This window comes from Magnolia sinica, chromosome 4, assembly GCF_029962835.1.
Source record: "Magnolia sinica isolate HGM2019 chromosome 4, MsV1, whole genome shotgun sequence".
NCBI classification, from domain to species: domain Eukaryota; kingdom Viridiplantae; phylum Streptophyta; class Magnoliopsida; order Magnoliales; family Magnoliaceae; genus Magnolia; species Magnolia sinica.
This window is the reverse complement of record NC_080576.1, coordinates 98,679,275-98,695,618: the sequence shown is the minus strand read 5'-3', so window position 1 is coordinate 98,695,618 and position 16,344 is coordinate 98,679,275. Positions and strand designations below refer to the sequence as shown.

The following is a 16,344-nucleotide window of genomic DNA, read 5'->3' as shown; positions in this document are numbered from 1 at the left end:
ACGTAGCGGAGTCAGACTTTTATGATAACGAGGAGTTCTCCTACATGCAATTATCAGGTGGGTCTATGTAGGCCCTGTTCTGATCGACAGGGATTACTGGGATGTGACTAGATGACATTACATATTTTGTATATTTTGAAAATTTTATATGTACTTAATTGACCTGGTAACATGATCATACTCAGGAGTCTTACAGTCACTTATATGTTTTATATACTTATCACAGTCTTCCGTTTGCGTAATTCAGTTGTCTGGAGTATGATATGTTGTTTTGGTATAATCTCATTCATGTTTAATACACTAATATGGTCAACATTTAATCATCATTATCTATATTGCATAAGTGATGTGTTGGAACTCGGAAGTTGGGCTCTTGCTCAACCCCCGATTTTCGGGCGTTACATAGTCGCTTGTGAGGGAGTGTTGTCATTTATGAAATAGGCATGGAAGTTGCTTATGAGGGAGTGTTGGATTATAAGAAGGATGTATAATTTCATTTATGAAATAGGCGTTGAAGTCGTTTATTGAGATACATCATTATTCCATAATTCCATTCATGAATTTAACAAGAGTATTTAGTAAATGCTTGATATTTTGTTTATCATTAACTGTGATGATTGAGTCGATAACATGTGTAGCTTAGAACTAATAGAATCACTGAGTTAGCTAATTACTCATACCTAAGACAGTGTTTTAAAACACCAACCAGACAATATTATTGATGTAAGTACTAGCGAGACCTTAGAAGTGGTAGATTGTAACATCCTGGATTTTCACTGTTTTAAATTTCCAAAAAAATCCTTGAATTTTTTTATTAATTAACTTATAATATCACTTAATGGCCATTAGCACTCAATAATAGTTTAAACACGGGTAGAACCAGTAAAGAACCGCACAAGTCCATTTAATCAACTGTAAGAAGCCAACGAATCCGCCCGATCACCTGAACATCAAGTTTAGCCCCATGATCCACTCACATTGGACCCAAAGATCTAACCGAAGTCAAGCCAGATGGCCCGTTTACACTTAACGACAACCTATGTGGGCCACCCAGCGACCGAGGAGGGTCAGAAAAATCTAAAAATTTAGGGAACTGAAGATCTCACTGGGCTTGTGGTCCATCGCGGACCACGGACCCAATGGACACCCAGAAATAAACTATTCAGGCCGTCCCATCGGCACTTGCCAAATGCAACCCACCAATGCCAGAATTGGAATCTGGCACTGGTAAATAAAATTGAGATTTCAGGCATTTCAGCTGTCGGATTTCTTCCAGATTTACGGTAAAGGTCTAATGTATTTTTCTACGCCCGCCCACAAAATCTGGGTCCCGATCGTGGCACGGTGACCGTTGATCGCGAATCAGACCCGTGCGACCAAACCCCATATCTGATCATCCCCAAATTTTGCATGGCCCTTCATCGGGCCATGGAGCACCTATCCTATAAGTTTCATGGTCAGAGGGCCACCAGAACTGCCCCGGTTATCCAAACAAGCTCTAGACCGCTCGTTGGTGGACCACTAGTTCCAAAACTATAGAATAATGTCCGTCTCATTGGGCTTGACGACCATCGCGGGAATCGGACCTGGGTACGGTCCAGAACCGGTCAACTTGAGCCGAAGGACGAGTGCATGAGAAGTGCAAATACCCTAAAGGAAGGAGTTGGAACTTAAGTGAATTGAGTCGTCCACTCTTATGTAAAGTTGAGGATTTCGGACCGTCGGTTTGCGACCAAACTTTACCTATGGAGTAAGGATATTTTTCTGGTCATATCCGTATAGCCGCAGCCCTGATCGACTATCGGTGACCGTTGAACAGACTTCTCATCATATCTGTCGATCGGCGCATCCCAATGGCGAGCCGATCATATCCATACGTAGATCATCATTAGGGATAGCTATTCTACGGTGTATATTGACTTGTATACCCCATAGTAGGCCCTAGAGGCTAGAAAAATCCCTCCCATAAGGTTAGTATGGTAAAACCCAACACTTGGGGCCATTGGCACCAAATCTGGCATTATAAAAGGGCCTCATTTGGGGCATCCCTCTCCCCATACGAATTTGCCCTAGAGAAGGAAGGAGAGAAGAGAAAAAAGGGAGAAGAGAAAGAGGAGAAAGAGAGAAGGAGAGAAGGAAGAAGGGAGAGAAAGGTGGGCCCAAGGGAGGTGAGATCTAGAAACCCCTCTTCCCTTTGCTCAAGAAATCCCACATCCACAAATACAAGTGATTTTCATCCGATTGGGGAGGTAAGCACCCATCCTTTTTGTAATCTTTTGTGTTGAGCTAGGATTTGTATGAAATCCTAACATGCAAGTGCATTGTCTTAGGATTCCGGCCGATCAACATCGAGTTTGGCGTTTCTAGGTCGTTTTCTAAGATCTCAACGATCCATAGGTGCGGACTATTATCCTTAGGTGGCCTAGCACCAATTATAGTTGGAGTTTAATGATTTTGTTTGCTTGGTATGTTGTATGGAAGAATCTAAAGGAACCTAGGGATGACACGTTGTTGGAATTGTATGAATTGCATGTTTATTTCTCTTTAATGTTAATCTTGCCTCTCTCATGATTTAGTGTATGGATGATTACATGCTCATGTTTGGTTGATTTCTTTTTCTCATATGTGTTGCTTCATATTGTGTATGATTCATTTGCTCTTATGTATTTGATCCCTTGAGGTGTAGGAAGTGCTTAACTTCCTCACCAACCCACACCACACACATACACCTTATTCATGATATTAATAGTTTGCTTGCTAGAGAAATTTGAATTGTATGTTGAGCAACATGAGAACATGGTGTTGAATATGCTTGATGTTACATTGGTAGTTGGCATGCTATGAGTCACTATTCCTACCCTTGGGTTGGTCAGGAACATGAGGCGAGACGGTAGTCTCATCGGTAGGACTCCGTTAGGGTTGGACTTGTGGGTTTGGACGAGTACGTGTGGGCGGCAGTAGTTAGGCTACATGGGTCGCTTGTACCCGATGTCGTTCCGCCACATACTTGCCTGGGCTCGTGCGGTTTAGTCCACTGGCTGACCCACCTAGTTTGTTAACCTTGTTTGCTCACATATGTATGAAAACTGGAACACCCCACCACCGTTGTAGCCCATCGATACTGGATGAAATATTGATCCACAGTCTCATGAGCCGGGCATGGTGGAATGGGACACTATATCCAAGCTGTCGGCCTACGTTGGGGTGACGCGCCTCCCCATAGTGACCCCACATTTAGCACCCCCCATGTGCTCGAAGTCGGGGATGGGGGAAACCCGATGGCGTCAAGGATCGCGGGGTCTCGGCCTCACACATTGGGGGGTCTTGGCCTCGCAACTAGTTCAGGGCATTTGATACGTGGGGTGTATCAGATTCTCAAATCTGCTGGATGAATGGACTTAACTAAGAACCCGGTTAACATCATCATTGCATGACATTAGCTAGGTTGGCGACTCGGCAGTCGAGGTCGCACTGAGGGAGTGTTGTCATACGCGATCGTTAGATGGAGTCGCTCGAGGGAGTGTTGTGGCGAGGGCATACATCATATCATCCTGCATGCATGCGCATTAACAAGACTAGATAGATGTTTATGATTGATTGCTTTTCATTAAATTCTTATTATAATTGATGCTTGTTACAACTTATGGCTAATAGCACCCACTGAGTTGATCACTCACTCCCACTCTGGGACGGTGTTTTAAAACACCAACCAGACCCATTCATAGATGCAGGTGATACAGATTTCGTGGAGCCTGGTGATGCGAGCCTCGAGGAGGAGGACGAGTTCTCTTACTTTCAGCTGATGGATGGTTCCCCGTCGGCCTAGTAGACAGGATTTGGATCGCTGAGTTGTGGACTCAGCCCTATTCTTTTGGACATGATATTCCTTTTGTGATTTTGTTGGGCAACGCCTGATGCGACCCTTTTTATATCCTTTTGGACATGTATATAATGATCTATTTTCATTTCAGCAGACTAGTTGTGATCGTGCTTCATGTTTCAAGTAATTCCATGCTGCGCCTTTAAACCTGGATTAATCGCATATTAATGAAAACCGATTATAAGTGACCCCGAGAACTTGGGAATCGAGCGTATGCACGACCCCCGATTTTCAGGGTGTTACATGTAGGCTTAGATTGGCTTGTGCCACCGCTATTATGTTTTAGAGGATTGGACCAAATTGAAAAATTTACACTTTAATCATCTTGGGTATGTATATTGTGGCTCGTATAATCTTCCGATTTGGATCTACTAATTTAAATTATGCTATTTTGATTGCTTGTGTGTGAAATGAATGTGAATCTAAACGAGGTCGTATGGGCATTTTCATTTGGTTAACACTTGGGAATTCGGGATCGGAGTTTATGTAGTCGAGTGTCGAATTTCAGGGCGTTATCGTATGACTCCTAAAACTCAAAGGATCAAAAGATCAAATTAAAACTTACTATTTATAGTAAAAATGGAAATAAAATAGACTTTCGACCATCGATTTAATGGAATCTTGCAAATCTAGCACGGGCAATCCGACCTAGCTGGGTTGGTTGGCTAAAGTAGCTTTTCCTACTCCAAAATCATATATGATATGTCGAAAAAACTCATTTCGGTTTGTGAGATATGTCTGTTTTAATGTACTAACGGTCCTGATTACCTTCACCTTTAATTGGGCCTTTTCTGGTCCATCTTGGCCATGAAAGTGTCCACGACCTGCTCTACATCAACCCCCTTCACTTCAAAAGACTTCGGTTCATGGTCTCGGTTAGGTCCGCGATGGTGAAAGTATGCGAGATCTCCATGTCATTTGGAAGATCAACAATATAAGCATTGTCGTTGATCTTTCGGAGGATAATACTGGTTCAATCTTCTTGTGCTTCACTTGTTATAGGTTTCGGTCGGAAATCTCTCATTGCATAGATGAACCATAACATGGTCGCCCACCTCGAACACCTTTTGTCGTTGATGCTTGTGGGCTTGCTCCTTGTACTTGTCGTTCGAGGCATGCAACTTGGCTTCCACATCCTCATAAATGCCCACAATTCAATCCGCCATATGTTCTATTGCAACACTCATGCCCGGGAGCTTGGGTAAAGGGACCAAGTTAAGTGTGTGGCGGAACATTCGACCATAAACAATCTATAATATAGACTTTCCTGTCGAGTGCTTCACCATGTTGTTGAATACAAACTCCGCTTGAGACAATGCCAAATCCCATTGCTTTAGTTTGTCACCTGAAATACATCGAAGGAGGCTTCTCAACGTGCAATTTACAAATTCAGTCTACCCATCAGTCTGTGGGTGGTGGGCACTGCTGAACTGAAGTTGTGTATCGAACCAATTCCACAAAGTCCGCTAGAAGTGGCTAATGAACTTCATGTCATAGTTAGAAGTAATGGTCTTGGGAACCCCATGTAGCTGCGTGACCTCTCTAAATAATAGATTTGTATGTATGTTGTATCGATGGTATTCTTACATGGGATAAAGTATGTCATCTTTGAAAAATGATCTACCACTACGAACACCAAATTCATGCTATAATGTGTTCGTGGGAGAGTAAGCACGAAGTCCATAAATAAGTCCTCTCAAGGGCCGTCAAGAATAGGTAACGGGGTGTAGAGGCCCGCATCTGAGATTGCCCCTTAGAGGTTTGACAAACATGATAGTGTTGCACTGCTTTACCCACGTCACGAACCAATTGTGGTCAATAATACCGCTCCTCAACAAGAGTCTCTTGTCTCACCTAAGTTGTCCACCAAGGCCACCTCCATGTAGCTCTTGAATAACGTGCTCCCTCAAAGAACTTTGAGGGATGCACGGTCGATTCCTTTCGAAGAGAAAACTATCTTGCATATGTAGGTTGTTGATGCAGAAATCTGGATCACCCTCGCCGAGCTCCAAGCACTCGCGCCGAGCCCTGTAAGCCTGCACAGGAGAAGAGTAAAGGAGACCCTGGCTAGAACAGGGGACCTTCCGATGCTAAAGTAAAGCTAGGGATCTGGGTCTAAGTAGTGTAGATGGGGCTTAGGGTGTTAATCTTATGTACCTGCCTATCCAAATGAGTCCCCTATTTATACCTTTTTCTTGAGATGAACGTGCCCGTCAATCTCAGCACAATCCTTGCCGTTGAGTAAGAATGGAGGGCGCACTGATGTTGGCTGTTAGCAGTAGATCGTGCGCGGGATATCGCTTCAGACATGCGTTATTGGAGTTGATTCCTCAGCGTGATCATTGAAGGCTCCTTCGTCCGAGCCGACCCTCACACTTCGACCCCATGATCAAGTTGGCTTTAGTTGTCTGCCGATAAGGGTCTAGTTGCGGTGGTCGGACAAGGCATGTAATAGCCTCTTCTTGAATCTAGGTTGGTCCTAAAGCTTTATAATAGGACTTGGAAACCCAGTTTAGATCGTTATGACGAGGTCGGAGCGGACATACAATTATCAATCCGAGGCCTTACTTGGCTCATCGACCTCTATTGAGTTTGGTCAGATTTTCCCATAACATATGTCATTGGGATGACCCACTTGGCGCCTCATCCATTTCATCCTTAAATTTCTCATCTTCGACATATAACTCCTTGAAATAGTTGAAACTTACCACCTTATTGCTCATTGTTAGAAGTAGTGATGCACGATGGCTAAGTGCATCAACTACCTTATTTTGCTACATTGACTTGTGCTTCAAAATGAACGTGAATTCCTGCAAAAATGCAACCCATCTAGCATGCACATGATTCACGTTCTGACTATTAATAAACTTTAAGGTTTAATGATCAATGTAGAAAATAAATTTTCTCTAAATCAGATAATGCCGCCAATATCGCAACGCTTGAACAACTGGGTACAACTCAAGATCATATGTTGACCACTTATTTTGGGCTTCGCTAATTAAGCTTCTTGCTGTAGAAGGTTACTAGCCTGCTTTCTTATGATAAGACTCCTCCAATTCCGATATAAGAGACATCACACTCAACCTCAAACAGCTTGTCAATACTGAGAAGAACCAAAACTGGTGTTGTGGGATTTCTAAAAAATCAGCCGTATACGGAACTCAGGTGGGCCATATCATCTAAAAATATGTGAAGACATGCCTAAAACATATAAAAGCACTTGGTGGGTCCCACTTGAGTTTTGGATGCGGCTGAAATTTGGCCTGACCCCTCATCTAAGTGTGACAAACACAATGGATGGGCTGGATTTATGAACCACATCTTAGTGGGCCCAGTAAATAATTATGAATGTTTTAACGGGAGGGTAACCCCTCTCAACTGTTGTATATGGTGTGGCCCATTCAAGTCATGGATTGACTTGATTTTTAAGCCCATAGCTCACCATGGAATAGTGTATCTGGCTAATGGTGTTGATGTTCAACATACGTCACGGTGGGCTCACACAGCTTGACCTCACAGGAAGTTCCCATGAGGTCGACCAGTCCTCCCTATACATATGGACCACCTGTTCAGATGACTTCCCAGCTTTCATGGAGGCTTTCACTGATCCAAAAGGTTTTCTGAGTACGGTGACTAGCCAATGGCTAATGGTCGTGCTATGTGGGCCCACCATGATGTATGTATTTCATCCATGCCATCCGTCCATTTTTGTAGATCATTTAACGCCCACCGTTAAAAACTTCCAGCGAGCCACAAAAGTTTTGGATCAACCTGATGTTTCATTTTTCCCTTCATCCAGGTCTGTACTACCTAATCAACAAGTTGGATGTCAAATAAACATTACAGTGGGCCCCAGGAGGTTTTTAATGGTGGACATTCAGTCACTATTGTTTTCCAGTGGTGTACTCCACATGAGTTTTAGATCTGCCTCCTTTTTAGTATCAAGCCCTAGAATGATCCGAATGGATAGCGTGGATAAAACACATACATCATGGTGGAGCCCACGTAGCACCGACCACTAGCCACCTGGCTAGTGGCAGCGTCACTAGCCAAACCGCCTCCCAAGTAAAGCACACCTGTATTTTATTATTTATCTATAGTTATAAATTAGTTTTAAAGATGTACCCGGCCTGATGTGTGGAAGGGGTTGACTTCTGCATACGACAATCTATTGGAAGAATTAATTGGATGCAGTATGAAGATCATAGGTGGAAGTTATCTGCTGGGTGTACCATAAATTATTGTATAAGCTGTTGTACTATAGAACTAGTCAAGTATGTAAGTGTGCTAATTAGACCCATTTGCACATATTTTTAGACTCATATTCCATCCTTAAACTAGGGTTGGGTTTGGGATACAGAGCTTTGGCTCGTTTAATAGATCAGGTCACACCATACGCTTGGCTCGGGCAAGAATTCTTGACCCGTTGAGTGGGAAGTGTTGGACTTTCGATGCCTAACCCAACTCATGGCTGCCCCCTACTCATCACTAGGGGTGGCCCATTGCTGCCCCTACTTATCGCTAGGGCTGGGCCACCTGGAGTTTGAGCTAAGCTGGGCTAGGGCGATGTATGGCTTAGATAAGCCTGTTGGCTAGGTCCAACAATTTAAGTTTCTATTCAACTTTTATTTGTAGTTTAAAGGCACTTTTTTGAATTGATGGTCATGTTATATTATCAAAGACATTTATATGATGGGAATTGTCAAGAATGGAGGGAATAGTACTTATTTTTTAGATTTAATTTATTTCAGACTTTTAATTATATATTCCTTAAAAGGGATGGCCCTGGCCTAGCCCTAGAGGTCTAGGGGCTGGTCGAGGACCAAGGCCTTTGTAGCCTGTTTAGGCCACCTGGGCTTTGGGGACTAGGACCGACACTAGGCAAACCCATTGATACACATCCACTCCTCCACACACACACACACACACACACACACAGAGAATGAGAGAGAGGAGCCCCATGCAGATAATAGGCAGACCCATTAACACCCACCCACCCACCCACCCACCGACCCACCTCCACTCTCTCTCTCTACATATATATATATATAGAGAGAGAGAGAGAGAGAGAGAGAGAGAGAGAGAGAGGAGCTTAGTTTTAACACAAAAATAACAAAGGCGCTGCAAAAGTAATAAAGGAACTTAGCTTCCATTTAAGACATGCTCTATTTTTCACTCTTTAAGTCTCTTATTCACATCCCATTATTTCCTTCAACATGATAGTTCAAACGTTCACATGATTTTTTTAATTCTTTCTTTCTTTTACACAAACTCAAGAAGGCCTTGTATAAAGAGACTAGGATTTCAAGGACACTTGCGTTTGTTGCCATGAGTGGTGAGGTTATAATAGCAGGGACACTTTTCCTGGTTGCCCGACGTGCCTGGTGGCACACAGTTGCACCTAGCACAGCATGTCCCACATGCCCTCTTACAAAGCCTCGGCCTCGATGACAAGCTGCACCTCACACCACATGCTGTCCCACAATCTGCATAAAATGTAGACATGATCACTCATCATCCTCACTCTCTATATAATCAACCCTCCTCATTTCATTCATCTGACTCAAAGCCGCCACGACTCACCCCAATCAATGGTTAATAGACCCAGCTCCCCGGAGTCTGAGGGTGACTTGTGGTGCTGAACCGGCTTGACCATTTATCAAATTCATTGCAAGGGTGTTCGGATCGATGAACAACACTACTTGTGATAGACCTATCATTAAAAATTTCATGAGGCCTACAGAAATGTTTATTTGCCATCCGGTCTATTGATAAGGTTACAAAGACTTGGATAAATTGGGACCACATAATTATTAAATTGATCTAAAACTTTCGTGGTCCATAAGAAAGTTTTTAATGATTGGTCACAAATGTTTTTCGTTGTATGTCCACATAAAATTTGAATCTGGTTCATTTTTTTTGAAATATGTTATAACAACAGCCTGCCATCAAATTAAATTTCTACATGTAGTAAGTGCCGTTTAAGTATGGGCCGTAACCAATCCAAGTCACTAAAAAGACGGCTTCCGTTGCCACTCCTCTGAATATCAGAGGAGGACCACACCAAATTGGATAATCCTAACCATCAGCTTCATCAATCCAATGTCCGATAGAGAGTAATTTTTATAGGCCATTGACCACGAACAGGACCCATCAGACGGATGGCTTCTGAAAATTGCACGCATGCCACGTCTCTAGGAATCTGTAAGTGCATGTGTACGGATGACCATGCTCTGGAAGACTACGAAAGTTTTCCTCTAATCAATTTAAAGCAGTTTCGGACGGAAAACGTTATGCCAGCCTAGAAAATATTAAGTGCTGTGCGGTCTGTTAGACAGTGCGGGCCACTCATCAGATGGGAACCACTTCCGATGGTAAAAAAATAAAATCGAGACTGCTCACTCGTCAGGTGGGCCATGCGTGTAAGTTAGAATATAACCCAGTTGCGTCCATTTATAGACCAGCCTGATTTTTTTGGGCAAGCTCATCCATGAGATGGCCCGCAACCAATGAATGGCGCAAATCTCATGGACGTCTGTGATTAGTCGCTATAAAGAAACATATGCTTGCAAGGCACATATACCTATGCGCTGGAGGAGGTTCCTTTCTGCCCCACTAGCCATTAACTGCAAAACAATACATTCAACGGACGAGATTTAATGTCATGAAACAGTAAAAGAATTAAAGAAAGAAAGAAAGAAAAGAAATTCTAACATAGGTTGGATCTGTACCGAGTGGAATTCGAACCCATGACGCGCTTCTACAAGACTCAGAGAAAAGAGAGTTAGCAGAAGGAAAGCCACGACAGCTCTCGAGAAAGCCATGAAAGAGAAGGGAAGACACGTGCGAAGAAGGACAGAAACGTCTCAAACAGGTCTTTCTTGCGAAGAAAACAAGGAGAGGGCGTGCTTCATTTATAGGAGGGACGCGTAATACGTGCGACCCTGGATCCAGCCGGGTGGGTGCGACCCTGACTGTGGGGCCCACCTCGATGTATGGTGTTGTATCTATATCCACGCCGTCCATCTGTTTTTGCCAGCTCATTTTAGAGCTGGAGGTCCCACGTATCCGCTTTCAGAGAAGTCAGTGGGCGAAGCATCTATGATAGCTTGGGGACGCGGATTGTGTAGTGAGGCGTTCACCACCCTTTAACATGGTTTGAAGACTGTAAGGCCCACCGTGATGTACTTGTTTAATCCACGCCGTCTATTGGTTTTTCCAGATGACAAAAATTTAAATATATTCGAAACTTAAGGGGACCACACCACAGGAAAAAGTGGGAATTGACGGCTTGCGTTGGAAACTTCTTGTGGGCTACAGAAGTTTTTGATAAAGCTAATATTTGTATTTTCCCTTCATCCATGTCTTTTTGACCTTATGAACAGTTTCGATGACAAAGAAACATCACTGTCGGCTATAAGAAGGTTTCAACGGTTGACGTCATTATCCACTGTTTTCTTTCGTGTGGTCCACCTGAGCTTTGGATATGTTTAAATTTCGAACTCATGCACTAAAATGAGCTGAAAAACGGATGGACGGCGTGGATAAAACATATACATTACCGTGGACCCCACAGGAGTCATAACGATACGGTATATCGTCGCGGCTCGATCCACAGTCCGCGTGACCGCGTCCATCGTTAAGAACGATTTAAAAGATAGTGGTTACTCTTTGGCCTTAGCATGGTATAGATGCGCTGTATTCAGACTGTCCAATTCACTGGCCCAGATAAGTCTGGATGGACCATAACCCAAAATTTAGACTGATAAGATGATCCCAACCATCTGATTTTTTCGAATTTGGACCACTCATCTTTTTTTCTTTTAGCCAGTTAAAAGCAATTAATTGGATATTACCATTGCTTGATATAGGTATTTTGGAGATATAGGCTCTATCCACAACGTGTCCCACATTTTGGATGGTCTGGATAGATGCACATGTGTTCCACACGTGAAGAGGATGAGTCACCATCATTTTCAAAATGGTGATGAACTATCACAGGAGCGTTGCACCAATTCTAACTTTCGCAGTATATACACGCAACACTTGTGGTTACCTGGGGAATTGAAAAGGAACTATTTGTCCTCGACCGAGGATATTCATATTATGCTGGGGTTTTCCATCCGTGCCCGCAGGGCATATCATTTAGTGATCCAGACCGTTGATACGATGGGACCTACTGTGAAACCATCATCTACATGTTTTCCAGCTCCGTGGACTGTCTTCAGGTGCCTGCAGATCATTAACAAAGGGTTAGGAGTATTTAATCAAGGAGATTTTTCGGAATGGTCCATCTTTGATGAGATCCAACGGTCTGGATCCATTAACGGAGGGCCTTTAACGGACAAACTGAAATCCCAAGTATGCTAGACTTCTCCTCGGATTGCATTCGTTGTTCCGTGCCATGCAAATAAGATAAACACAGACCCAAGTGGCTAAGCTTGAATGTACGGCTCGAGTCATGCTTACCTGCACTTCCCCTTTTAGTTGACTGATAACATCGTCTGTCGAATTGGCTACGCCCCCTGTATAGAAATCGGTCCCGGCAGGGGTTCTGTGGTGTCCACCGTGATGTATGGGTTTTATCCATACCGTTCATCCATTTTTTCAGATCAATTTAGCCTATGAGACAAAAGATAAGGAAAATCCAATCTCAAGTGGACCATACCATAGGAAGCAGCAGTGGTAATGATGCCCACCGTTCAAACCTTCCCAGGCCCACCGTGATGTTTATTTTCCATCCAATCTGTTCATAAGATCACATAAACCTAATTGAATGGAAAACAAAAATGTTAGCTTGATCGAAAACTTCTGTGACCCTCAAGAATTTTTTAACGGTGGGTGTTCAATCACAACTTTGTGGTCCACCTGATCTTTAGATCTTCCTTATTTTTGGGCTTATAGCTTAAAATAGTATGGAAAAAAATGGATGAATGGCTTGATAAAACGCATACATCACAGTGGGACTCACAGAGTCCCTGCCTGGACCGATTCTGTCAGGCGGGCGCAGGACGTTACAGGTAGACGTAGTGGGCCAGGCTCATGTCCCGCCTCACCTGCCCGGCCACCACCAATTATAAGGTGGGGAGTTGCAGGGTCCTGATGCATTGGATATGTATAGTGATTCGCATCATCTCGTCAGTCATTTTGGTGACTAAAAAGATCTTGACCCTTCATCAGCGGGCTACGATTAGAAGCCTCGGAAAGTGAAACAACAGCGGTACATGTTATAAAGGTCGACGGTGGGCCCCACCATAAACGGTGAGATCCGATTCATGGGCCTCATGAGGACAGTATTGACGTCCTGATACATTTTGTGATACTTGGCACAAAGTCATGCAGTCATGTTAGCACGAGTTGCCACGTGTTGCATATTTGGTGGAAACGGATTGGCTACTCCACCTGCCACCAGCCAATGGCTGATGGTCGGTGCTCTGTGGGCCCCACCATGATGTATGTGTTTCATCCATGCCGTACATCTATAAAAATAGATCATTTTACCATGTGAAACCAAAAATTAGTATATCCCAATCTCAAGTGGACCACATTACAGGAAAAAGTGTTTAATGAACGTCGATCATTAAAAACTTTTTTAGGGCGTTAAAAGTTTTGGATCAGGCTGATCTTTTTTTTTTTTCCCTTCATCTAGGTCTGTATGACCTAATCAACAGATTGGATGTCAAATAAACAGTACAGTGGGCCTTAGGACGATTTTAATGGTGGATATCCAATCACTATTGTTTTCCTGTGGTGTAGTTCACCTGATTTATATCTTTCTAATTTTTGTGGAAAAGCCTTAAAATGACCTGTAAAATTGGATGAACGGAATGGATGAAGCACATACATCATGGTGGGGCCCACATAGCACCGACCACCAGCCACCGCGCTGGTGGCAGGGGGAGTAGCCTATCCGTTTCTGCAGATGTGAAGTTCTTGTGGCTCCGCAAGCGCTTGATAATCTGGCGCTCAAAAGTTGTACACGTGCATGCATTAAATCAATTAAACTATTAAATCGCGGGTCAATCTGAACCTCTCCTCCTTGGAGATTCGTTTCCTGAAATACGACCGTGGAATATATATTTCATTTTTAACTGTCCAATAAAGGACCAACAATCCGATGGTCTGATAATTAAATAAGCGTAATTATTTAATTTAGAGTTTTAGGCATCATTTAACACCGTTCAGTTTCGTGTGGCCCATATAATTCTTTGATTTGAATGAATTTTAGAATCCATGGTGAAAATGTGACTAACCAGCTGATGGACGGGGTGGATCTCATGTATGTTTGTCCCAAGCAGCTGTCAGTTACCGCGAGTCAGACTCTCGGTGTGCACATGACTCGTGATCGTGGGAATGGAAAGATTGAGTTGAATCTTAATCATGGCAGCGCTGCACATGTAAGTAGCACTCACTCACATTTCCACGTTTCTCAAAGGCCGAAGAGGTGACTCGCAGCACGTGTCAGGTTGTTCGAATCAGAACCGTTCATCAGGTGGGGCCCGTCGCGTGAATACAGATCAATGTCGCACTTGCCACGTAGGTGAATGCGCGGACGACTCTTCAGCCCTCCGCGAAAATCTGCTTAGCATGCTATAAACTACGGGTGGGCATCAAGCCGGGACGAGTCGAGGTGGGCCAAGCTCGGCTTGGCTTGTCCATGTTGTACTCGAGCTCGAGCTCAGTCTCAAGCTCAACATTGAATGAAGCTTGACTTGTTTGCTAAAGTTGTCAAGTCGAGTTTGAGTCGAGTTAGTGGTTCGAGTCGAGTTGAGTTTATCTCAACTCAAGCTCGAGCTTGTTGGGTGAGAGAGTAATAGATTCTGTTCTTGATATTCCTCCATTGATTCAGAAGAGAGACGAAATAAAAAATAAATAAATTTAAAGATGCATTTTACATGACGCTCCACCAAGCGAAATTTATTTTTAGTTTGGCCCCGCAATCAAAACAGGGTGTGGTTCATCTTTCAGCAGTCCAGAAAACCTACCTGTGTGAGCCCTATGATAAAAGAACAATGGGCCAAAAGCATTCTCAATTGTATATTCTGAATTATCCATCATCAAGGCCATACTTTCCAATGGATAGGATTTTGAACAGACTTGGGACCACAAAAAAGTGAGACCAACCTGTATTGTTGCTGTTCAGACAAAAGCGCAGTTTCCATTACCCTGTAGATGATTTGAGGACTTGTAGCTCACAACATATTCAAGAAGGATATGTCTATTCATGTGAGTGCTCCATACAACATACCATTTTAAATTCAAGAGATCGTCAACACCAACATCAAACTCTTTATTATTGGGGTGAAAGCAAAGAGATCCTACTTCAGCTTTTTCCGCATTCCCCATAACTTTAATATATTTATTAATCAAGTCCAATCGAGCTCGAGTCAAGTCGAGTTCAAGTCAAGTCAAGTTGAAATGCCCCCTGATCGAACTCGGCTCAAATTCAACTCGAGCTTCAAATAATTAGCTTGACGTGGCCGGAATCTGCCATTCCAACCGAGTCAATTCGAGTTGACTTGAGCCGAGTCGAGCGAGTTTTCCGAGCTAGCTTGACTCGTGAACAGCCCTACTATCAACGGAAGTTGGCAGGGCTTGTCCGCATGATGGGATGTAATGGGCCCACACGTGCACCAAACATGCTCGTCGTGTTGCTGCTTTAGTTGGGAGGGTGGGCCCCACACGAATTCTTATGAAGTTGGAGGGCCCACACGAATTTGGTGGAAGCCTGTAGAGAGGGATCGCTGAGGCGGCAAAAGCGATGGCCAGCTGTAGAGTAAAAGGACGCTCGAGATTCGGTGCTGGACAACTGTATCTGTCTCTGGAATCGTCATTGCTTCGCCCTTCCGAACTCCTTCCTTTGATCTTACATGCTACTGAGGCATTCAAGCGTCTATTTCCTACCATCCATTATTGTGATGCGTGTGTGGCCCACCTAATAAGTGGATTGCCTTTGTTTATGGGTCTGTGTGCCTACTCTTATGATTTTTGTCCATTCCACTAATGTTTTAAATGTGTACGTATGTGGTCCACTTTTCAGTAATATAAAGGGTTGATATGATTGGCCTTACTTTATGGGCCTGTAGGCCTATTCCAAATATTGTTTTAGAAGACCTGGCCCATGCATCGAGAATTTTCCAGCCTGGAAATCCTGATTCTTGGGCTGGCAGCCAGTAAATAGACGGTTAAGATAGAAAATACATCAGGCGGTTGACATTAATCAAGAAGAAAAGACCATAGGATTAACCAGTCCGAGGGTTTTTTTCCTTTTTTTTAAATGGTAAATAATCTTATTAATCACATGATCGGCTTGGATCACTGAACCATGGACCCACATCTACAAAATGAAAACTGGAGTGTAGTACAACCTCTCACACGGAGCAATGTATACACGCCATCCCAGGTACCACTTACCAGGTTAGCCAAGGTGCAGAATCCAAGCCGTCCATCAAGTAGGTCTTACC

At 43.5% G+C, this 16,344-nt stretch overlaps 1 protein-coding gene across 2 annotated transcripts in view; it reads right to left on the bottom strand.

Annotated features, from left to right (window-relative positions):
- Positions 1-10,781, bottom strand: part of LOC131243474 (snakin-2) — a 36,949-nt gene extending 26,168 nt beyond the window's left edge. Inside the window, exons 1-3 of one of the 2 annotated variants that reach the window (XM_058242848.1) lie at positions 10,612-10,780; positions 10,464-10,506; positions 9,163-9,366 (exon numbers count right to left, since the gene is read on the bottom strand). In XM_058242848.1, the coding sequence (XP_058098831.1) occupies positions 9,185-9,366; positions 10,464-10,506; positions 10,612-10,704 (318 nt within the window). In that variant the 5' untranslated portion in view covers positions 10,705-10,780 and the 3' untranslated portion in view covers positions 9,163-9,184. Of the gene's footprint in view, positions 1-9,162; positions 9,367-10,463; positions 10,507-10,611 lie in introns of those variants that run through there. The other variant, XM_058242850.1, reaches the window with a different exon arrangement.
- Between the last annotated feature and the right edge of the window lie 5,563 nt (positions 10,782-16,344).